This window comes from Beauveria bassiana (assembly GCF_000280675.1).
Source record: "Beauveria bassiana ARSEF 2860 unplaced genomic scaffold BBA_S00002, whole genome shotgun sequence".
NCBI lineage: Eukaryota > Fungi > Ascomycota > Sordariomycetes > Hypocreales > Cordycipitaceae > Beauveria > Beauveria bassiana.
Genome location: NW_007930837.1, coordinates 199,969 through 221,963, shown reverse-complemented (window position 1 = coordinate 221,963; position 21,995 = coordinate 199,969). Strand labels below are relative to the sequence as shown.

Below are 21,995 nucleotides of genomic sequence, written 5' to 3'. Positions count from 1 at the left end.
AAAGGCCGCCGCTCCCAAGAAGGCTGCCGCTCCCAAGAAGGCTGCCACTAAGAAGGCTGCCCCCAAGAAGGCTGCTACTCAGGTACGTCGCATTGGTCTGTGTCTCTTCATGTCGCGTCTCTTTGCTGACTGTTCATTAAAGGCTGAGAAGCCCGAGACGGTCCTCACCAAGACCAAGTCTGGCCGTGTCGCCAAGACGGCCAAGCCCGCCGTCAAGAAGGCTGCTCCTAAAAAAGCCACTCCCAAGAAGGCTGCTGCCTCCAAATAAGCCAATTCTCACGAGTTGGCGTTGTTTGACGTGCGGTGTGTTTCTTGAAGATGTAACGAAACGGTCATTGGCGTTTTGGGGCTTGCTTGTGATATCTCTGTTTATTTTACTCTACGGGCCGGTCTATGCGTGGAGGGAGGGATTTTACAGCGACTGGGATATATTTTTTGGCTTTTGTTTTTCCTCGTGACTCCATGGCTCTGGTAGTGCATCCAACGGAAATGGAGTCGGTGTGTGGAATTGGCGCGGGCAAAGAGGAAAAAGGGGAATGAGGTTTTTACTTTCTGTGCGAGTTATCGATACCGCTCTCGACGCGTGTACGCGTCTAGGGCAGCACAGTCTATCCTTTATTACATTTCTTGTATGGTTTTTGGAAGGGAGACGGGCTTCTTTTTCCTCGAGTTAATGAGTTGAACGACGCGCAGGTGGAATTGTAAAAACACGGTTTTTATGGATACAACTTTTCCGACTGTCATATGGCCTTTGCTTGGTTTTTTTTGTGGTTAGACAGCGAACCCTCCTCCTGTGATGGTCACGCTCCGTCTTGTTTTTCTTCCAAAGCCCTAATAAGATTGCCAGAGTACCCTTGGCATGCGCGTCACCTCGGTCCCCTGACGCGCCCAGACTCCCGGGGTTTTGTTTACTTGTCCGCATCGGGATAGGGCCTGCCTTTTTGCACATTCCGCGCCTGTTCGTTTCGAACGTTGGCCTAGATGTCCACGAGGCCCGGGTAGCGCCGTCGTGGCACGTGAAGCATCCGTGACGCTGGCCTTTGTGACGTGACCTTGTGTAGTAGTGTTGAAAGCTGAATGGTGAACATGCAGTAAGTCGCCTGTATTTCTTTGCTGTAGATTTTCTTTTTCGTTGGTATACTACTTTTGGATCATGCACGTTGGTTGGGTAGAACACCGCGTGGGTTTGAGTACAAGTTGGGTGCATGACGCAATCACCACAACTGTCCGTATAAGTGAAATTGACAATGATATGCTCAAACACCTCAACTAGTCACTTTTCTTGTCCCTGAGTGACCAAAGACTACCCCAAGATAGTCTTTGCACAGATTTCGTCTCTGTCAAGCCTGCTATTGCGCAGAAATCTGTCATGATCATTTTACTATAGGGTGGTTTGAGTGAACTCCTGCTTCCATGCGGAGTTAGAAGTCTACCTACCTCAACATTCATCATCCACAGGAAGATAGGTACCCTTCTATCACTGACGAACCAGACACGGCCCCACCTGGAAGAGAGCCCGGCCGATGTACGTACCAAAGTACCTCCTCCGAGCCTCAGAGGCTTAGACCCGATGAACGAGCTGAAGGAGGGGAAGCGAGTACGCAAGCTAGGTAAATGACCTAACCGCTTCTTCCGGCGCCAAGTATCGTATCGACGCCTTGCTAGTCACCTGCTATCTCGCTGGAAATTCTTCCCTCAATACTCCGCCTACGTCACTTTATTTTCCTATTGCCAGCTTGCCTAGCGAAAGAAATTGTCGCCGCATCATCGCGTCGAACCCGGGCGGAGAAGTACATCTTGCATGAACACGAGCTTGCATTCCACCACATGTCCCTTTGAAGATGGCATAAGACTCCTTGCCCGCACTGTCTGAGCCATCTTTCGCCCCGCGACAGTCTGCCTCGACCGCACTTCAAAAATTGAATCTGCGACATTTATCACAACAGCATCGTTCCGAGGAAGAGCTGCACGACACCCATCATCACACCAAGAGCTTTGGCTCCCATGTGAAGAGACATTGGGTACAGCTGATGATTTAGACGAGCAACACAAGCCAGACAAGGAGAGACTGCAGCCTCAACGCAGAACGCATCATGGCGTCTTCGAACCCATTTCGAAGATCAGTTCTACAGGCAAAAGCTGCCGACTCGACTCTCCCTCCTCTTGAACCAATAGACGCGACACAGACACATGCTGCGCCCCCGCGCACATCGTTTCGCGAGCCAGAACCCAGCGACGCAGACGACGAGCCCGAGCCCGAGCCCGAGCCCAAAGCGCAGCACGACCGTAAACAGAAGCCAGTGAAAAAGGTCAGGGTGTTGACGCCACCACCGCTGTCGCCCGACTCCCCAGAATGGCCAGATGTCGAACCCATGTACCGGACCGGGGCAGGCCTGGTACCGCCCCCGGTCAGCTACGACCCCTTTGCCGGCTCAGCGACGGATGAAAGCGACCGAGATGGCGCGACAACGCCCCCATACTCCGGGGTCGCTGCCGGTGCTTTCGCGACCCCTCCCTCGGCGCCAGGAGGACCGCCCGGCAACCCTTTTAGCCGCACGCTGCAAGATATAGAAGATGCATCAAACAAGGAAGAGCTGGACCTGCAGCAAAGGGAGGAGGGAGAGGTTCTCAAGGCCGCCAACGCCGGCACGCCGGCTCTCAACGTGGATGCCTTTAAGAGGCTCCTCCTGACGGGCAATTCTGGAGTGCAAGACCGTCAGGTACCCGCTGACAACCAAGGGCTTGCGTCTCTAAACGCGGAAGCAAACAAAATCGTGACTTCTCCTCAAGCTGCCCAAGAGCATAGCGAGATTCACGGCGACAAGAGCAGCTCGCAGCAAGGTCAACGCGTCGTTTCACCTTTGGAATCCAGCAAGGAAAAAAAGCTTATACCTCCACCACCACCAAGCTCTCGCCACGGCAAGACCATCAAGAGCGAGCAGCCCAAAGAACCCGAGCACCACTACGTACCGTCCGAGACCAAAATTGCACCACATTCACATATACCACGTGGCAATGAGTCAGAATCTACCTTGGATGAAAAATCATCGAATGACTCACATGCGAACGAGGCCGCAGCGCCCAGCAGCAACACAAAAAAGTCAGCACCAGTGCCGCCCCCACGCCGTGGCCACGCACGTAGCGATTCAAAGTCTACGCACCCACCCTTTTCCTCTTCCAAGCCCGGCGAGGACGATCACGAGCCTCGCTCATCTATAGACTCGACGCACCGACAGGACGGCGGCGAAAAGGCCCGCGGCCAAATCCCCGCGCCGCCACCGCCCCGGCGGCCGCACGCTACACCCAAGCAGAGCGGCTCGGCCACTGCCTCGTCGTCATCGATCCCGCAGCGCAACGCGGCGGAAACGTCGCCCATATCAGGCCGGTCGCCGGCGCCGCCGCGGCCACCGGCCAGAAACCCGTCCTCTGCGCGACGGCTGCCTGGTGGTGGAAGTAGTAGCAGCGGCGGCGCCTCCTCCATCGACAGGCGGGACAGCGCGCCGCCGCCGCCGCCGCCGCCACCACCACGACCACGGCACCGAGGCAGCAGCAGTCCCACGCGCAAATCGAGCGCTGAGACGCCGGGCAAATCGTCTGTAAATTCTAGCAAGGGAGCGGATATCCTGGCCGACTTGGATGCGCTGCGGCGCGAGGTCGAGGCCTTGCGCGGTGCGCGGTAAATAGTAAAGGTGTAGATACATGGTGAAACGGGCCACAGCAAGGGAAGCTCCTTGTTACTTTTCCATGTAAAAGGCCATGTAATATAAAGCAAAGTTTGACATTTTTAAAAATTTTCTTGACTTTGCTTATAGAGTGATTTCCATGGCACACTCTAGTTGAAGAGACTTTCGGCTTTACAAAATATAAATACATGCATCCTGGCTCAACGAAGCCAGAAAGAAAGTTCATGGTTCGTTTGCGCATGCCAGGAAAAAAAACTAGGGGCGATTTTATACGCACGTTTCTGCGTTGGATGAAGTGCTGTACGCCGGCGCAGCGCTTGTTCGTCATCGATGTCGGCATCGACTTTACTAGTCGACCGTGAGTTTGTCTCAGGAAAACTTGCCAAGAATGAAAGGACGCAGTTGGTAAGAAGAAGTAGTAGTTTAGATTCTGCTAAGTCGTCATTGAAAGATTCAACGCGCTGAAGAGCTACGCAAAAGCGCAGCATGTCGGGCCACGATTGAAGTGTGGTCCGCCATCGTGGCCGAGAGCGCGCTCGTTGTAGCAATGGCAACCTCACAACGTGGAGATGGATGACACGGAAAGCTTTCCGACGTTGGGAAGACGACGAAAGAAAGAATCATGCTACTTTGATGACCGGGAGGGTCGTTGAGTTGCGAAACGGGTCGTCGTACCTTTGGCCTGCGGGCGTTTTTGCGTCTCATAGGACTGGATTGCTGCCGATGCAAGATTACACCCACGCGGTCACTCGTGAGGATGGTAACATATATCTTACATGAGCTACGCCAGTAACCTCGTTTTATTCAGCTTAAATTGCCAGTAATGCGATGTACTGTCTGCGTCCACAGACACGCACGCATACAGCGAGGATGGAAACATCAGTCGAATCGTAAAGTACCAAAAGTGAGCGCCCTTGATAGTTTGGGTGGAATAACTCACAGGGCAAATTGAAACAATTGCAGGGGTACATTGTATCGAGATGGATCTATTTCGAAATTGCGAGACGGTGAGGTGTAAATCTCAACGTGACGTCAGGATGGTCATGTCCACTATCATTCACAATCTGCTTGAGCTAGCAGCAATCGCTCTCACGAAACCGATGACGGAAATCAGAGGCAAAAAAGATTTAGTGTAATGGACAGTGCGAATGTAAAGAGGCAATGTACTGTCCTAGATTGTGCGCAGGGATCGGATGATGGCTGCTGCTGCTTTCGCCATCTTCCGGCCAAAATTCCATGACATCACCCTGAAAGAGCCGCAAGACATTACGAGGACATTCGTGAATTTCACACGCAGTAACACAAACACACTCACCTATATATAAACTATAAACCATTCTGTCCCGGCAAACACCTGAGCCCTCCATAATCCCATCAACACTCTCACTGCTTCATCATCATCCCCTGCCCACCACTCTCCACCACTTTTACTTGCTCCCCCCTTCAAACTTTCTAAAATCACGAAAGATGTCTGACGAGCGTTCCTCCGGTACCTCCGACTACGTCACCAGAGGACAGCGATCAATCCCCGTGCAAGACGACGATGCACCGGTAGAGGACCCCATTGACGAGTCCAAGGCGGACTCGGACCAGCAACTTGGTAAGTGAAAAAGAAAGAAGAAAAAGTAGAGAAGAGAGGAAAAAAAAATAAATAATCCTGGTATTGCAGAACGTGTGGTGGAGGATTCATGTGCTGATGCGGCAATGCAGAACGAGACGATAGGGAAGCAATCGACAAGAGCAACATGATGAACCAGAGGACGCGTGGCGCCAAGCCTGAAGGATCGTACAAGGAACCTAGCGACAACGCACCGGAGTTGGGCAGTTAAAATGAAACTGTATTTACTGTTTTTTACCCTAGAATGGAAATTAAATTGTGCAGAAAACTTACGAATCGATATTTGGTTGTTTTGCGCACAATGACAGGTTCAACACAAAACTGGCGTATTAGTGAAAGGCGAATATGTACGGCCCCAGCTCTGAACCTTGTTCTAAACACTCTACTTGCCGCTGCGGGTACCAAGTACGTTTATATAATACTTTGCGTAATTTCTAGTAATGATCCGTCTCGGGTACAGCCATTATGCGATGAGCGGAGAAGACTCAGTGACCATCCAAGTCGTTCGCAATTTGAAAGTGGTTATGAAACAATCAGCGAGAAGACGAGCGTGCGAGCAAAGTTCAAAAAAGTGATAAGAAATTGTACAGGAAATAGGAAATAGTAAACGTGGCTCCATCTCAGATTAGCATCAAAATATCATCGTGACACATAAACTATGCAAAAATGACGTTCCATACACATCAATCATAATACCATGCTCAGAGTAAATCATCATTATACATATGGCCCTCTATTCCCACGCTTTCCACTCCTCAACCAAGGCATCAATCTGCTTCTCCGTCCGTGCATCCCTCTGCCCGTCTCTGTCCAGCTTTGCAAGCTTGCTCTTGATACTCGACTCGATTTCCAACCTCTCCCTGACCTTGCTTTCCAGATACTTGGGATCGTCTCGACGACAAGCTCGCTTAAAGACATCGCGCATGCGCGGCGAGTACAACTGGCAGGTCGCCAAAGGAATCTTTCGCGGCTTGATATAAAAGTTGCGCGCGACGACGTTTTCGTCTGGTAGCCGTGGTCGCACAACGTAATCGAAGCAGTCTGCACAGACGGTAAACTGCGGCAAGAATTGCATAAAGTGCCAGTATCCGTCCGTGACGGGCTTGTCCTCTCGGCAGGCGTTGTGGACAGAGAGGCGTTCCAGCTTCTGCGCCAGATAGCCTAAATCAGGACCCCTTTTCGACTCCTCTGCCTTATCGGCCGTCGTCTCAAACGAGTCAAAGTACAAGATAAAGTCTGTCCGATCCGGTGCAAAGTGCAGTGCACAATTACTGCGGACAGGGCTTGACTTGGATTCCAGAGGTACAAAAACGCCCCGCAGACTAGGCAAGAGAGCTTCAACCGTTCTGGCGCACTGGTAACAAACGGTAAATTCTGGGACTGGACGCTTTGTGTAGGGGTCTCTGACTGTGTACCAGTCTCTCGTCGTCTTGCGATCTCCAGGACAGCCGCGCGACGCCGCCGAGATGGCGGCAATGTCGTGAAAGATGTGTAAATCCGTATCCTTGTGTTTCAGGATGAGAAGCCATGCAATTCTATACCATGGCGATGATCCAAAATCACAAGCGATTGCATCCATAGTCGGCCGCAAGACAGGCTGAAAATGAGTTCGATAGTCCGTATTGGAAAACACTTGACCATAGCAGTCGGGACAAATGTTGAAATCAGTCCTCGGCAGCGTGAGCCAGTCGACCTTGCCAACTACTGGCTCCGTTCGAGGACAGGTAGGAAGACGATCTGACGCTGATTCGTTCTTATTCTCCGAGTACCTTCGATACGTTCCGACGGGCCGCTCCGACTTCAAGCCATCCCTTTCCGGGACAAAGCTGGGCGGTTTCCACTCTTTGGTCTCGGGTGCCGAAGACTCGGGCAGAGATGTTTCCATACGCTTCTGTTTTGCAGAAGATACATCCAAGGGCTCGGGCGGTAGCGTTGGCATGCACAAAGTTGGAGCGGGACCATTGGTGGCGCGATTTGCATCGCGTGGCACATAAAGAGGATCAACATCGAACATGTCTTCTTCAGGGTATGGCAGAGGAGATTGCACCAAATCCCGAGATTCTTGGGCCAAGTTGATTGTGGCCGCAGGTCGAAGCACTGGCGGCTTCTCCGCGGGAAAAACGGGCATCGTGCTTGTCCGCGGCGGCGCGTTGTCCCGCGGTGTGGTGCTTGACCTCGCTGAGGGATTTGGGATAGTACTTCGCTCGGGGTCTGGTACCCTGGAGCCATTCAATGGGCTCTCTTCCTGCACAATGAGGGGCCTTCGCGACGCAGCTGAAGGTTGAGAGGCCTTTGGATACTCATCTTTGGAGCGGCTAGGTTCGCGGGAGGAGCGCGCTGATGACCTTGTGTTGTATTCTCTCGAGGAGGGTGGAGCTGCTCTGGAACTTGTATCCTCTCGAGAAGAAGTCGAATAGTGTTCTCGATTTCGGCGATCGCTGCCTCTGTCGGTTGAACTGGTTCGCTTTGGTGCTCGATACTCTGAGGCAGTATCTGACCGTCTGGTGGAATTTTCCGGTGTAATTCTGGAGTATTGTTTCTCACGAGGTCTATCTCGGCCGTAGTTGCCATCTTCCCTACTGCGGAAACTTCGTTTCGAGATATCTGGAGATAAAAGCTGGTCCCCATAGGGTCGAGACGATCGCGAAGAATTGAAATAGTCCGGCCGTGGACCATTCACAGCGGACCGGCTCCGGTGATGTTCTGTATATCGGCGCTCACTGAACTCTGTGTCCAGCACGGGCAAATCCTGTCGGCTCCGCCTTCGGTCTGGCGGCGGCGGCGGTGGCGGTGGCGATAAGCCAGCACCTCGGGTGCCCGGATAATTGCTATTTGAACTGCGCGAGCCATCTGCTGGTTTCGAGCTTTCAGCCGATTCAGGACTGAGCTCAGATTTATCTCGTGTAGAGTCTGTCTTGTCACCGTTTGTACAAGTGGCGGGTTCATCGTCGAGAATAACGAATCGTCTTTCGGGATTGAACTCGTGAACCTCCTCAATGATATGGCCCTGATCGACACTGCCCCTGGAAGAGGGCTCCTCTTCCGGAATAATAGTCTTTATGTAGCCATGTTCTCTTTCAAGAATGCTATCCTCGTCATCAACGGTCGGGCGAGGAGGCGCAGATCTGCCTTGAGACGCGGTACGGGCATGCGATGGCGGTGGTGGTAGACGAATGGGCGAGGGGCTTTGTGACGGCCGGTTGTATCGAGACTCATAGTCGTAGTCGTCGCGTGGCCGTTGTACGCGGCGAGGGTCTTCGTCGCGGTCCAACTGGCCGTGGCTGGGGGATTTGCTTCGCGAAGTTTTAAAGTACCCCGCTTGAAGCAAGTTTTGAATATTGACGGAATCTCCCATATCGAGAAATTGCTTGATGTGGGTTTTTCAATGCATGACACCGGCAGTCTGATGCCCTAGTACTGCAAGAGCTGTCTTGCGGTTGAATCAAGGTTGATGACGGTGATTTTCAGTCTGCTGAGTTGTTGCCTGGCTGCAGGCCGCACAACCAGTGATGACTTGCGGCCTTGAACTTGGGGTGACTGACTTGCAGGGATTGCAGTGACGCAATGCAAAAAAAAGGCTACGACGTAACAAGAAAAGCAGGCGCACAACGCTCAGGTATGCAAGAAAGAGGAAGAAGATGAGGGGAATGAGAAGAAGAAATAAAGGGACGAAGAAGAATTCAGCAGAATGCGAAACAGTCACAAGCCTCGAGAATATGCATGCAAGCGGGAAACGCTGAGGCGCAGTGGGTAGAGCGGCGAAGCCATGACATCGACAGCAAGGGAGCAGCCGGCGGGCTAATTCTTAGTTCTTGCCACTCAAACACTGTGAGTGGTTTTTCCGGCAAGGGTTAATGTCTATACTAGTCTCGTACACCAAGACTAACCCTAAGTTATAATTCTATTAAACCTAATGCTCGTAAATATAACTATAAACCTTGATCCTGCCAATGCACTGTAGCTGCAGTGACTCTGCACTGTAACGATGCTGGCAGTTCTCCTAGGTCTAGCGCCTGACAGCGGCCCCTCAGCGGCCCCGCCACTGCCACAACGCCTAGAAGCTTGGCGTCACTTCTTTGTTTCCTCTGCATTGCAAAACTGCCTGTCGACTGATTACTTTTGGGCGACGGGCAATATCACCTAAATCGTGATGACACTGAAATTTTCCATTTCGACAGTGTCAAGAATTGTGGTTGCTCGGGCCGTGCGGGTCGCAGGTTGGCCGCAGAGATCCATAAGAAACATATTTGCCTCTATTGAGTGAGACTACGGATATGCAGCCGACAGTCAACAGATCAGATGCCGAGGAATAAGAAGGAACATGACAAAAGACACGCCATGTAAATGTGGATTTTGAAAGTTGACAAAGCCAAAGGCTATAGTACAAATGCTGCCTCGCCAGGACACGCAATTCCCATGACCAGCCAGCTTAAAGCACTAAACAAGTCCCTCGTTGGTAATTATAGTACAGAGTTGTGGTGCAATACAAACAATTCGCAAGTTATTCAAGCGCGGCAGCTAGTCCTCCAAGTACTCGGCAATGTCCTTGTCGTCTTCCTGCTCTTCCATCCGTCTCTGCTCCTCTGCCTCCAGCATCTCCTTCAGCATGGTTCGCTGGCGCACTCTGGCCCTTTGACCCCAGTCCGCCCCAGTGCCGTCGCCGCTTTCATCCTCCAGATGCTCTTCTAGCTGTTGCTTGGCGCCCCTCAGCTCATTGGGTGTCATGGCAGCGGCTTTGGCTTTTTCTCTCTCCTCTTCCTCTTCCATTTTCGACACCGCAGTCTTGACAGACAGTTTCATAAGGTATGGGCGTAGCAACAGGTACCCTCCGACAATGACGGTGAGACGAAGCCACCCATGAATTGTCATCTTGGAAAAGGTGTCCTGCAGGTTGTTGCTGGCGTTGTTGCCATATTCAAATAGCCGGGCTGTGGCTTGACCGAGCAAGTTTAGGCTAGGCGCATCAGCATTTTGGTCGTCCATAAGGGGATCCATGGAAGCGATTGTGAAGCTGATTTGGGAAAGTTTTGAAAAGTTTTATGAGGTATTTGAGCGAGATTTTGATGAATTCCGGGTGCGCCGAGGATCCTTTCCTTGATTGCACTTGTGGCAGGTTTCGCGAGTAACAGATGCTTCACAACAACTGCAATCCACCCAAGATACTGAAATTGAGATCGAAACTGCGAAGAGTTGAAAATTCTGCCAATGCAATGAAAGTAGCCTTCTCGTCAAAGCTGATGCAACCTGCAGATGAGTGTCGGTTTTGGCGCTCCACGTGACTGGCATTCAAAGAAAGTGGGCTGCACTAGGTAATTATTACCACCGCCGCTAATGGCCCCTGGCCAATTGCCAGTTGCGAATTGCACGACGCTGGAGCTCATAAAAATTTCAGAGCGCAACTTTCCACAGGAGAGCTTTCCACCAGTTTCTCGCCTGCTTTCCTTCCTCGCCGTCGCATTGTTTCTCTTCTGTACCTTTTAGTATCTCCTTATAATACCCCACAATCCTCACAATGTCTGTCGCTTTCCGGTCTATTGCGCCGTTTATGCGCACGGCGCGGCAGGGTCTCACCGCGAACCCCCTTCGCTCCATCAAGACACAGAATGCCGCCAGTATCCTCAACGCCTACCGCACATATGCTACCCACGACCGTAGCAAGCCCCATGTCAACATTGGTGAGCACTCCATCATTTAGCTGTATTATTTTTCATGCTAACTTGCCCTGCTTAGGTACCATCGGCCACGTCGATCACGGCAAGACCACCCTCTCCGCCGCTATCACCAAGCGACAGGCCGAAAAGGGCCTCGCCAACTTCCTCGAGTATGGTGCCATCGACAAGGCTCCCGAGGAGCGCAAGCGTGGTATTACCATTTCCACTGCTCACATTGAATACTCGACCGACAACCGCCACTACTCCCACGTCGACTGTCCCGGTCACGCCGATTACATCAAGAACATGATTACTGGTGCTGCCAACATGGACGGTGCCATCATTGTCGTCGCCGCCTCCGACGGTCAAATGCCCCAGACCCGTGAGCATCTACTGCTCGCTCGTCAGGTCGGTGTCCAGAGAATCGTCGTCTTTGTCAACAAGGTCGACGCCATTGACGACCCTGAAATGCTGGAGCTTGTCGAAATGGAGATGCGGGAGCTGCTCTCCACCTACGGGTTCGAGGGCGACGATACACCCGTCATAATGGGCTCTGCTCTCATGGCCATGAACAACCAGCGCCCTGAGATTGGCCAGCAGAAGATCGATGAGCTTCTCAAGGCCGTCGACGAGTGGATCCCTACCCCTGAGCGCCAAATGGACAAGCCTTTCCTTATGTCCGTTGAGGATGTCTTCTCCATCCCTGGCCGTGGTACCGTCGTTTCCGGTCGTGTTGAGCGTGGTGTTCTCAAGCGCGATGAGGATATTGAGATTGTCGGCAAGGGCAGTGAGCCCATCAAGACAAAGGTCACCGATATTGAGACCTTCAAGAAGTCCTGCGACCGATCTGAGGCTGGTGACAATTCTGGTCTGCTTGTTCGTGGTATCCGTCGTGAGGACATTCGCCGTGGCATGGTCGTCTGCAAGCCTGGCTCTGTTACCTCGCACAGCCAGTTCCTGGCTTCTCTCTACGTCCTCAGCAAGGAGGAGGGTGGTCGTCACACCGGTTTCCACGAGCACTACCGCCCCCAGATTTACCTTCGTACCGCTGACGACTCCGTCGATCTGACCTTCCCCGAAGGTACCGAGGATGCTTCCACCAAGATGGTCATGCCCGGTGACAACGTCGAGATGGTTCTGACCCTCACCAACCCCAACGCCATCGAGATTGGTCAGCGCTTCAACATCCGTGAGGGTGGCAGAACCGTTGCTACTGGTCTGATTACTCGTATTATGAAGTAAATGAAATCCGCACGGGGAGTGAGTTACAACGATTGCATTTCACTGGACGGTGTATAAAAACAACCACACACTAAGGCTCAACTTCATCCCGGAGTTGTCAGAGCTGCAAAAGTTATTTGACGAGCATGGAGGCTCTTGTATATTCCCAAGGATGTTTCCTTGAGGATCTCCACTCTTGTTCTTCTCTACTGTCTTGAATCTGTACTTTAGACGGGCTGGAAGGAGTAGGCGATAGACAAATGTAAAACTCCAATGTACTTTAGAAAACTCTCGAATCAAACAAATGCAAAATCGGCAAAATGCGCCATCAAGTAGTCGAGTACAGTAGCTATCGACCATGGCGTTGCGACAGCGTCACGTACGCGGAAGTTGAACCACGAATTGAAAGAGGTCCTCAATCAACTGTGACCGTAAGGCAGCGGCCGTCGTCGAGCCTCAGCAGTACGTCGGACGTCTCAAGATGTCCGGTGGCCAGTCCTCTCAATCACACATGTCAACATGGAACAATTGCGTGGGTGTAATTTCCATCGTAATGGTATTCGTCTATCCTTGGAGGATAATCGTCAGACGCACGATATTCCTCAAAACCAAAGCAAGCCATTAAAACTCCGGTTCCAAGCGGGCAGCCCTTCGAGTGCTCATTTTTCCATCTCTGCGACGCCATCACTGAAATGCATCATCCCAGACCCCCACCCCCATGGCTATTCCTCGCTCTCCTAATCTCTCCCCATGACGGTTGATCGAAAAAAGATTCGGCTTGGACTTTTTTTTTTGTGTATGAAAAGGGAAAATATGCATTTAGCGGTACTGTGAAAGGAAGAAAATATGTCAGCATTCGTCCCTGAATTATGCGCATTGGGTCGTGATTTTGCGTCTGAACTCTTTTCTAAAAGAGTGATCATTTCGATCGGTGAAGGGAGAAATTGATTGAATCGTTGCCCGCATCGTCGGAGGTGCGTGGGTTTGATATCGCGTACCTTGGCGAAGCCAATGTCCTTGGCCTTCTCACGGAAGCACTGACGGCATAGGTTGAGATCGTACTTGCGGATGAGACCGGCGGTGTGCTTGCAGACGCGGCTACAAAAAGACGATATTGTTAGCATTTCGAGATTTCTTCGCATTTCGAGTATCGAGCCTGGCCGTCGAGCAGGCTTCCTTCTTCCCCAGAGAAAAAACGTTGTGCCTGCGGAAATCGCGGAGATCGGGATAATTCGTACCAGCTGCGAGAGCCCTTGCCGTAGGTGCGCGGGCGCGAGTTCCAGACGTTCTCGTGAGACATGATTGCGGTTGTGTTGGCGGAGACTGGATTGCTGGTTAGGAAGGGGATTTCGCGAAGATTAAGGTGGGCGTAAATTTTGTGTGAATTTCCCTCGCCCCATTCGGGCAACCGATTGGAGGGTTCCCAACCCCAGCCCACTCCTCCGGGTCCGCTGCAGGGCAGTCACGTGCGCGCCAACGTTGGTGGATGGCCTATCATCACGTGCTGATAGAGCTTGGCCGCCCCTTCCATGGTGGGGAGGCAGCGTCACTGTCTGGATACCTAACTAGAGCTCTGGATTGTCTAGCTGGTAACAGGGGCCAACTTCGATACGCCATACGTGTATAGAAGCCCGCCGATCTGTAAGAAGTCCCTTTGTCGCACGATCAACCACCCGCTCCAATTCAGTTACTCGGGCAAATTTGGCAACCTCCCATTGTTTCACTATACTGACATTTGGTTTATTTTTTTTCGCGCTAGACATACCAATTTACCATGGTCTTGCTCAAGACTGTCCTCTTCGGAGCCCTGGCCGCCACCGTCGCCGCCAAGTCCGCCGTCATCGACCTAATCCCTAAGAACTTTGACGATGTGGTTCTGAAGTCCGGCAAACCTACGCTAGTTGAGTTTTTTGCTCCCTGGTGTGGCCACTGCAAGACGCTCGCTCCCATTTACGAGGAGCTCGCTGGCGTCTTCGAGCACGCCAAGGACAAGGTGCAGATCGCAAAGGTCGACGCTGATGCTGAGCGCGACCTCGGCAAGCGCTTCGGCGTCCAGGGATTTCCCACGCTTAAGTTCTTCGACGGCAAGAGCGACAAACCCGAGGAATACAGCTCTGGCCGCGATCTCGAGAGCCTCACCGAGTTCATTACGAAAAAGACTGGCGTTAGCGCCAAGAAGAAGCTCGAGCTCCCCTCCGAGGTTGTCGAGCTCCACGACACCACGTTCAAGGAGACCGTTGGCAGTGACAAGCACGTTCTTGTTGCCTTTACTGCCCCGTGGTGCGGACGTAAGTAGCTTTGTAGCCATGATACCAAGACCGTGTTGCTAATTGGAGCTGCTAGACTGCAAGAAGCTCGCCCCAGTCTGGGAACTTGTCGCTACCGCTTTCGCCAACGAAAAGAATGTGGTCATTGCCAAGGTCGATGCCGAGGCGCCCAACAGCAAGGCCGTGACCGCCGAGTATGGCGTCAAGTCCTACCCCACTATCAAGTTCTTTGCTGCTGGCGACAAGAAGGGCGTCGACTTCGACAAGGCCCGCACCGAGGCCGCCATTGTCGAGTTTATCAACGAGAAGGCTGGCACCCACCGTCTTCCTGGCGGTGACCTTGACGGCATCGCCGGCACCGTCGCCGCCCTCGACGTCCTGGTCAAGAAGCTGACTGGTGGCGCCACGATTGCCGAAGTTGCCGCCGAGGTGAAGAAGGAGGCCGGTAAGCTCAAGGAGGCTGCCGAGCTCAAGTACGCCGAGTACTATGTCCGCGTCTTTGACAAGCTCAGCCAGAATGAGGGCTGGGTCAAGAAGGAGTCGGCCAGACTCGACAGCATTCTGACCAAGGGCGGACTCGCCCCCTCGAAGCGCGACGAGATCAAGACCAAGGCCAACATTCTCAAGAAGTTTGTCGAGGACGTCGCAGAAAAGGTCGAGCAGGCCAAGGAGGAGCTGTAGAGCAGCGGCTTTTGAACTTACATCATGATAGTAGGTAGCTGTGCTACAAAAGTCACTTAGATATGAATGATTCAAAATTGAAATTCTATTGCCGTTTGATGATCGTAAGCCTAAATGCACACTGTCGTTATGTGATGACCTGCAAGAAGCGCCAATGTCTATGATTTGGTGGGAGTATTTTCTTTGGAATTGCTCTCGCGCAGTTCTGCTTCCAACTTGTCCAATCTTGACGACATGTCATCCACTGCATAATGTTCGTAAACTAGAAAAGACGTGTAGAGTATGTCCTGGAGACTTACGCTTGGCAAATATCTCTGAAGATACACCGGCAAACTTGTTCTGGATGGTGTTGAGGAGCTCCTCTACTGCAGCATTAAATTCTGTACGCGCGTCATCGCCAGACTATCGAGTGCATCGAGTCAGTCAGCGATCTTGAAGTCAAAGGGCGCCGTTCCCGGCTTGCTGAAGCTGAGGCGCGTGCCACGTTTGCGCCAGGCGTGACAAAAGGGTTGTCTTACGTTGTTTTGCACCGGCGTGTTGGAATCGCGATCATCTGAAGACATATTTGAATCGGAGCTCGAAGCGTCACTTCTTGAATGATTTTCAGGCCGTTAGTCCTCTGCTTAGCGGTATCTCGAAAGGTGGACGGTTGGATGCATTGACGCACGATGCGATGCATCACAGGTGGGCAACCCAACAAGGGCTACTCCACTGTAGCTGCATCGACGGCGGACGCCTTTCACTACTAGCGTCACCAGGCACTTCATCCGCCTTTCATCTTTCAACTACACATCTCCTCTTGCTATCCGATCGATATCTTTGCAGGCTCTGCGACTTTCACTGGAGCCAAATTTTGGCAATCGAAATGCTACCAAAGATGAGCCTACAATAGATTGGTGACGCTGCAATAGCCCAGAAACTACCGCATAGCCGACCCCTCGCGCGAAGCCGACGACGCCGCCACGATGCCGCCCAGACAGCAGACCGGCGTGAGTTTCGCCTTTGTCATCCTCATGATATGGCTTCTCATGCCCATGGGCGACATCGTAGGACAGACGGGGCCCCTGCTCTCCGCGATTGCCGCGCGTCGACTGGCCCGCTACCGCGACGCTCTCGCGGTCCTTAACGGCACACAATGGGGAGACTTTGCGCCGACTGCGCAGGACGCACCGGCCTTTCTCAACATGACTGGCTTCCGCGAGATTGACGGATTCGCCTGGGAGGACCTTGACAGGTTCAGGGAGAAGAGCGTGCAGCTGAGCCGGCACGCGGTGGCCTCTGCGCCGGACAAGCCGTCGCTGTGGGACACGGCCGAGGGCGAGCCGGTGTGGACAACGGCGTCGGGCAGCTTAGAAGGCCAATGGGTGTACAGTCCAGGAAGCGTGCCACGCAGCTACGACAGCTACAACCTCAGCAACAGCGTGCCCGACATGGACTGGATCGGCGACCACATCAGCTGGGGCCGCAACCTGACGGGCTCGTCGGGCCTCATGCACCTGCATCTCGAGAGCAACAAGACGACGACGGCCTTTGAGCAGCTGCCGCGCGACCAGGCGCCGCTGGCCGGTGGCTCGATCCGCCACGTCAAGGGCACGCTCTCGCTTGAGGACACGATGGGCTCGCAATCGACGTGGGACATGCGCCTCTGGGGCGTGCACTGGCCGCGGCAGGGCGTCGTGCTCATGACGACGACGAGCGAAAAGTACGAAGGCATCTTTGGCCTCCCGCACCTAACGCCCGGACCGGACTACTTCCAGTCCAGCAAGGCGCTCCTCACCCAGCGTCTCGGCAAAGTGCTCGACGCCAAGGAGCGCAACGTCTACAGCGACCAGACGGTGCCGTGGAGCGCCGAGACGCAGAGCAGCCCGCAGTTTCTACTCAGCCCCGCGCCGCAGTGCGAGATGATCCTATACGCGCAGGTGCATCCGCCGGACCGTGACCGTCTGCGCGGCGGCGGCGCCGCCAAAGATACGCTGGAAATGGCGCAGCTCATTGCCGCCATCGAGGACGAGCTCGCGACGCCGCGCGGCGCACCCGTCGGTACCGTGCCCCCGCTGCGCATGTCTGTCGTTGTCTACTCGCCCGACTGCGGCTTCTTTCTCGAGTCCAAGGGACCGCCCGCGTTTCCGCCCAGCGAGGCTAACCACCTCGCGGGCGTCAAGGCAGAGGTGCAGACGCACCGCATCAAGACGTGGCTGCTCATCTTTGCGTGCGTCGTCTTTGGCCAGGTCTTTCTCCTCAAGAACCAAATGAAGGAGACGTTTACGCCGTCGACCATGGGCCGCGTGAGCTTTGGCACCGTCGCCTCCATGGTCATGGTTGACGGCATCACGTTTACCGCCTCGGCGACGTGGGTGTCGTCGGCCGGCGCCACGTTCCTCCCAACCATGGCGCTCATGTTTGCGGCGTTCTTGTCCATGACCATTGGCGGCAGCTTTCTGGCAAAGATTTACGAAGTCCAGTTCCCAGAGAACAATCCGCGCTCCGAGCCGTCCACCAACACTACGCCTTCGCCCGCGGCCCTCCCCTCCGCGTCCCTCCTTCCCGGTCCCGTCACCGCCCCCGGTGGCCTTCCTCCCCGCCAATCACCCGTCATTGTGCCTCTTGACGGTGATGTCGACGCCGATTTCACCTCTGGCGCCGCTGCCCTGCCATCTCGCGCCACGCTCGCCGCCGCACCCTCCACCACCACCTCACCGCGTCAAAACTTTCAAGCCATCATCGGGCGCTTCGTCCTCATCAGCCTCGTTCTCGGCTTCGTCACTCTCTCCTCCTCAACCTGGTACCCCTCCGCGCGTGCCACCTACCTCGATATCTGCGCCTTTGCCTACCTCTCGCTCTGGACGCCCCAGATACGCCGCAACGCCGTGCGCAACTGCCGCCGGGCCCTGGCCTGGTCCTTTGTCCTCGGCCAGTCGCTCCTCCGCATCACGCCCATTGCCTACTTTTGGCTGAACCCCGACAACTTTCTCTTCGCGCGCACCAGCCCCCGCGCGTTTGCCGCCCTCGCGGCCTGGCTCTGGCTGCAGCTCGTGGTGCTCGCCGCGCAGGACGTCCTCGGCCCGCGCTTCGCCGTGCCCGCGCGCTGGCTGCCCGACGCGTGGGACTACCACCCCGTGCTGCGCGCGGACAACGTTGAGGCCGGCGGGCTCCCGATTGGGCTGCTCGCCGTCGACGAGGCCATGGAGCCAGCGCATGACGGCGGCGCGCGACGGAGAAGCAGCAGTGCGGCGACGGGTGAAAAGGCTACTGCGCGACACGTCATTGACTGCTCCATCTGTCAGGAGATTCTCGAGGTGCCCGTCGTGCGCGTCGGCGACGACGACGGTGGCGGCGTGGCGAGCGTGTTTGCGAGGCGCATGTACATGGTGACGCCGTGTCGGCACATTTTCCACACGGCGTGCCTGGAGAGCTGGATGAAGTTTCGGCTGCAGTGTCCGATATGCAGAGAAGATTTGCCGCCGCTGTGAAGGCCCGCCGCTGGTCAACACCGTGTTTATAGTTGGAGCCGAAAGGGGGGCTGGCTCGTGTACTTAAAATTTGGCACGTGTGAAAGAGCTTCACGTGGCTGATTTACTAGAAGGTGATTACATATATTCAGGTTGTGGACTTTTTCAGGATACGCTCTCTCATGACAAGCCTTCTCTCATTGAAGCAATGCTCAAATGGCTGCGGCGTTGTACAAACGAGCAATAGATGGTGGTGTATTGTGATGTTTGGCTCCGGTCATATGACGACCAAGACTGGACTGTTTCGAAAAGGTAGAAAACATTGAGGGTCGGAATCACCGAGTCCGGGCCAGACGGTAATCAACAATTTTATAGACACATAAATGAGGGCTTGTAGTCAGTACTGTACGTGAGTCAGTTCCAGTCGCGGGCCACAAAGTAGTGGTACGAAAGTCCTCTTGCGCGGCGGCAGTCGAAGCCATTGCCGATGATAAGCGTCGGTCGCTTCTTCTTCTTCTCGTCGTCATCCACGCCGTACCAGCCTGCCTTGCACGAGTAAAGTTGCCCAGACACTATCGACGACGGCGTTGTGTCTCTCTGCAAGTCAGCTGCACGCAGCTTGGAGGAGTGACACATTGCACCGGCGTAGTTGCATGCCCGAATCGCTAGCCGCATATACGGGGCAAATCTAATCGAAGCCGAGTTACTCACTCGATAGCAACTTGTGCCAGTATGTTAGAAGCTGTTGCGACTGTCTTACTGTGAGATGGGCTTGTCCAATTCGGCTTATTAAAATGTCTGCAAAGTTCATGCGTCGTCTCGTATTTGCCACTATTTGGAATTTGTGGCGCGTTCAAAGACTGATTCTTACACCCATCATTGCGCATTATCAAGAAAGACTTTGGACACGGCGTCGAGGCCGGTACAGAGGCGCCTGCGAGTCGGTCGTGCAAGAGCTGGTCGACGGCGTATGCTACAGCGTACCATTTTACCTCGGCAATCGATCCAATCCTGTGTTCTTGCTGGCTTCACTAACACGTCGATTCTGATTCCCAGCCGACACCGAGTCGTATGTCGCTATGGCGCGGTGACAAGGAGCGGCATCTCGGGCCGCATTACCCCCAAGAGCCGTGGAGCATTCTGGGCCCGCTGAGTAAACTGACGGCTTTATTTTCGGAAGGTTCGGGGCGCTGCTTTGTACGGTTTACGAAAATCGGCAAGATTGAATGAATCAGGAAGCAGTTCGTACGGGTCAGCTTTACATACTCGACGCACGGGCTGAAGAGCAGTCGCCAGGTGGCAGCAACTCGACCACTGGAGATGCAGGAGTAAAGAGAGGCTGGCAAAAAAGGCCAAAAGCGGATTAAGATTTATAAGCGACTTTTGAACCTTTCTTTTAGATGCGTGTAGCAGTGATCTCTTTGGCTTGGACTTTTGCATCAATGATTCGCAAGCATGCAAGCATAAAAGGGCCGTGATATGGAAGCAATCGATCAGCCAGACGTGCATCTGCGCCATATCAAACGTCATTTGGCTGTTGGTTGTCAAGTTAATGCATCCAATCACTCTGGGGACGTTTCGCCGAGAAACCAGCTGACATCTACACCAGATCTCGAGTTGCTGACAAATGTCGGGAACGTTGCGAGATGAGACTATGGAAACAAGACTTGCGACATCGGACATGCTTGAGGTGAACATGCCAGAGATGACTTCGCATTGGTTTTCCAGCGCCAGTAGCTATACAGCAACGACAAAAGTAGCTGCTTACAAACTCATTTGCTTACCTATTAATATAGGCTATTTAGTATGACGCGAACGAAGCTACCCCGCCGCCGTGGTGAGCGAACCTTGTAGTTGCAAAAAATGCGGATCCACGCTTTTGTTGGTTAATGTAATCAGGCAATATATATGTTGACAACACCGCCACGATCTTGTTTTGAGCATCTTTCTATTGACAAACGTCCAGACCATCGATACAGTAATCAGCAGACCAAAAAAATGGCTCCCGTTACGCACATTGTCTTGTTCGAGTTTAAGCCCGAGGTCACCAAGGCCCAGCGCGATGAGGTGCGAGACAAAGTTACCCTGATGACAATAGTGCCCTGAGAATTAATGAATCTAAACAGTTCAGCGCAGAGATGCTTGGCCTTAAGGACAAGTGCATCCACTCAAAGACGCAAAAGCCCTACATTCTACGCTCATCTGGCGGTACAGACAATAGCATCGAGGGTCTGCAGGTACGCACGCTGAAAACTACAAGCATGAATACAGTGCTCAACCTGTTTTACGCCGTATTGGGAGGTAGCCCAAGCGGGCCGCCCGGATAGACCTGTGATGCAGCGGAAAGGAGCATGAAATGAAACGAGAAACTGACAATTTCCGCTAGCACGGCATCACACACGCCTTTGTCGTTGAGTTCGCCTCTGTCGAGGACCGCCAGTACTACGTCAAGGAGGACCCTGCTCACATTGCTTTTGTCAATAAGCTCTTTCCCTTCCTCGCTAAGCCCTATATTATTGACTTTACTCCCGGTGAATTCAACTAGATTAGGACACACACATTAGCTTGGAAATCCTCCATATAGTTATGTGGTGTGGCCCGAGGGAGGCTGTCGGGTTCGAGACCGTCTAGGTTATACTAGAGCGTCAGCTTCCTGCATTCGCATGAGTCGAGGCTACACCACAGGGTATCACGAAAAAGCAATCAAAGTAATTGAAATCCACGTTTCGAATTCTTGCCTCACTTTGTGATTTCTGTGCCGTTGGTCGGGGCGGAATCGAGTCGCACAGGGCTGAGACGACAATTGTACAGCACTATACGGTCTTGTACTCGGCTGACTTTTCTTATCAATCCTAATGTGTAGCGTAGCAGGATCCATACATAATCTTGACCTTTACCGAAATCCAGCAATGAAAGACGGCTCTGCTCATAGACCGACGTAGTGAGTGACCAGCCACCAGCGTGAGAATGCCCCATGTTACGACCATTTGTTACAGGACGCCGATCTACGAGAACCACGAAAGCTTACCGCGAGCCATGCGAGCCTACAAGGTGTTTCTCATTGTCAAGACCGGGCGCAACGCCGATCAGTGCGGGCTCTTTTTCGAAACGTCCATCGACCGCCGAGGCACCATTGTGCAGGTGACGGGCGGGGGCCGGGGCGGCATGCGGCTGCAGCGGCAGACGGAGACGGCGCTGGACGCGAGGACGTGGGACGACGCCCGCAAGGACCACGTCGGGTGGGTGATGGAGGCCAGGTTCCAGAGGGTCTGGGACGTGGTGCGGCTGGTGCCGCCGCCGGGCAAGAGGGACGCCAAAGTGAAGACGGCGCGCGAGTGGACGGAGCTGGTGACGCAGGAGCTGCAGGCGCAGGGCGTCATGGAGAATAGCAGGGAGAACGAGGCAACGGTGCACGAGGAGACGGA

At 53.6% G+C, this 21,995-nt stretch overlaps 11 protein-coding genes across 11 annotated transcripts in view; 7 read left to right on the top strand and 4 right to left on the bottom strand.

Annotated features, from left to right (window-relative positions):
* The window catches only part of BBA_00752 (linker histone H1 and H5 family protein), a gene marked incomplete at both ends in the record, with an annotated part of 1,002 nt that extends 734 nt beyond the window's left edge, over positions 1–268 (top strand). The window contains 2 exons of the mRNA XM_008595849.1: positions 5–82; positions 143–268. Of these exons, the coding sequence (XP_008594071.1) occupies positions 5–82; positions 143–268 (204 nt within the window). The remainder of the gene's footprint in view (positions 1–4; positions 83–142) is intronic.
* A 1,825-nt stretch (positions 269–2,093) lies between these two features.
* On the top strand, positions 2,094–3,680 carry BBA_00751 (uncharacterized protein; the record flags this gene model as incomplete). Its single annotated transcript, XM_008595848.1, has 1 exon — positions 2,094–3,680. The coding sequence occupies one exon, from the start codon at positions 2,094–2,096 to the stop codon at positions 3,678–3,680; it is 1,587 nt and encodes a 528-aa protein (XP_008594070.1).
* A 1,470-nt stretch (positions 3,681–5,150) lies between these two features.
* On the top strand, positions 5,151–5,512 carry BBA_00750 (uncharacterized protein; the record flags this gene model as incomplete). The annotated part of the gene is made up of 2 exons (XM_008595847.1): positions 5,151–5,283; positions 5,394–5,512. The coding sequence occupies 2 exons, from the start codon at positions 5,151–5,153 to the stop codon at positions 5,510–5,512; spliced, it is 252 nt and encodes an 83-aa protein (XP_008594069.1).
* A 522-nt stretch (positions 5,513–6,034) lies between these two features.
* Positions 6,035–8,656, bottom strand: BBA_00749 (nuclear matrix protein; the record flags this gene model as incomplete). Its single annotated transcript, XM_008595846.1, has 1 exon — positions 6,035–8,656. The coding sequence occupies one exon, from the start codon at positions 8,654–8,656 to the stop codon at positions 6,035–6,037; it is 2,622 nt and encodes an 873-aa protein (XP_008594068.1).
* Positions 8,657–9,819: 1,163 nt separating this feature from the next.
* Positions 9,820–10,296, bottom strand: BBA_00748 (trafficking PGA2; the record flags this gene model as incomplete). The annotated part of the gene is made up of 1 exon (XM_008595845.1): positions 9,820–10,296. The coding sequence occupies one exon, from the start codon at positions 10,294–10,296 to the stop codon at positions 9,820–9,822; it is 477 nt and encodes a 158-aa protein (XP_008594067.1).
* A 517-nt stretch (positions 10,297–10,813) lies between these two features.
* On the top strand, positions 10,814–12,194 carry BBA_00747 (translation elongation factor Tu; the record flags this gene model as incomplete). The annotated part of the gene is made up of 2 exons (XM_008595844.1): positions 10,814–10,976; positions 11,032–12,194. 2 exons carry the CDS (start codon positions 10,814–10,816, stop codon positions 12,192–12,194), a joined length of 1,326 nt encoding a protein of 441 aa, XP_008594066.1.
* Positions 12,195–12,992: 798 nt separating this feature from the next.
* Positions 12,993–13,473, bottom strand: BBA_00746 (ribosomal protein S14p/S29e; the record flags this gene model as incomplete). Its single annotated transcript, XM_008595843.1, has 3 exons — positions 12,993–13,001; positions 13,172–13,271; positions 13,412–13,473. 3 exons carry the CDS (start codon positions 13,471–13,473, stop codon positions 12,993–12,995), a joined length of 171 nt encoding a protein of 56 aa, XP_008594065.1.
* A 474-nt stretch (positions 13,474–13,947) lies between these two features.
* Positions 13,948–15,121, top strand: BBA_00745 (disulfide-isomerase erp38; the record flags this gene model as incomplete). The annotated part of the gene is made up of 2 exons (XM_008595842.1): positions 13,948–14,461; positions 14,517–15,121. 2 exons carry the CDS (start codon positions 13,948–13,950, stop codon positions 15,119–15,121), a joined length of 1,119 nt encoding a protein of 372 aa, XP_008594064.1.
* A 158-nt stretch (positions 15,122–15,279) lies between these two features.
* Positions 15,280–15,684, bottom strand: BBA_00744 (heat shock factor binding protein 1; the record flags this gene model as incomplete). Its single annotated transcript, XM_008595841.1, has 3 exons — positions 15,280–15,365; positions 15,421–15,523; positions 15,640–15,684. 3 exons carry the CDS (start codon positions 15,682–15,684, stop codon positions 15,280–15,282), a joined length of 234 nt encoding a protein of 77 aa, XP_008594063.1.
* A 402-nt stretch (positions 15,685–16,086) lies between these two features.
* BBA_00743 (transmembrane E3 ubiquitin-protein ligase) lies at positions 16,087–18,591 on the top strand (the record flags this gene model as incomplete). The annotated part of the gene is made up of 1 exon (XM_008595840.1): positions 16,087–18,591. The coding sequence occupies one exon, from the start codon at positions 16,087–16,089 to the stop codon at positions 18,589–18,591; it is 2,505 nt and encodes an 834-aa protein (XP_008594062.1).
* A 1,977-nt stretch (positions 18,592–20,568) lies between these two features.
* Positions 20,569–21,115, top strand: BBA_00742 (stress responsive A/B barrel domain protein; the record flags this gene model as incomplete). The annotated part of the gene is made up of 3 exons (XM_008595839.1): positions 20,569–20,637; positions 20,697–20,807; positions 20,957–21,115. 3 exons carry the CDS (start codon positions 20,569–20,571, stop codon positions 21,113–21,115), a joined length of 339 nt encoding a protein of 112 aa, XP_008594061.1.
* Between the last annotated feature and the right edge of the window lie 880 nt (positions 21,116–21,995).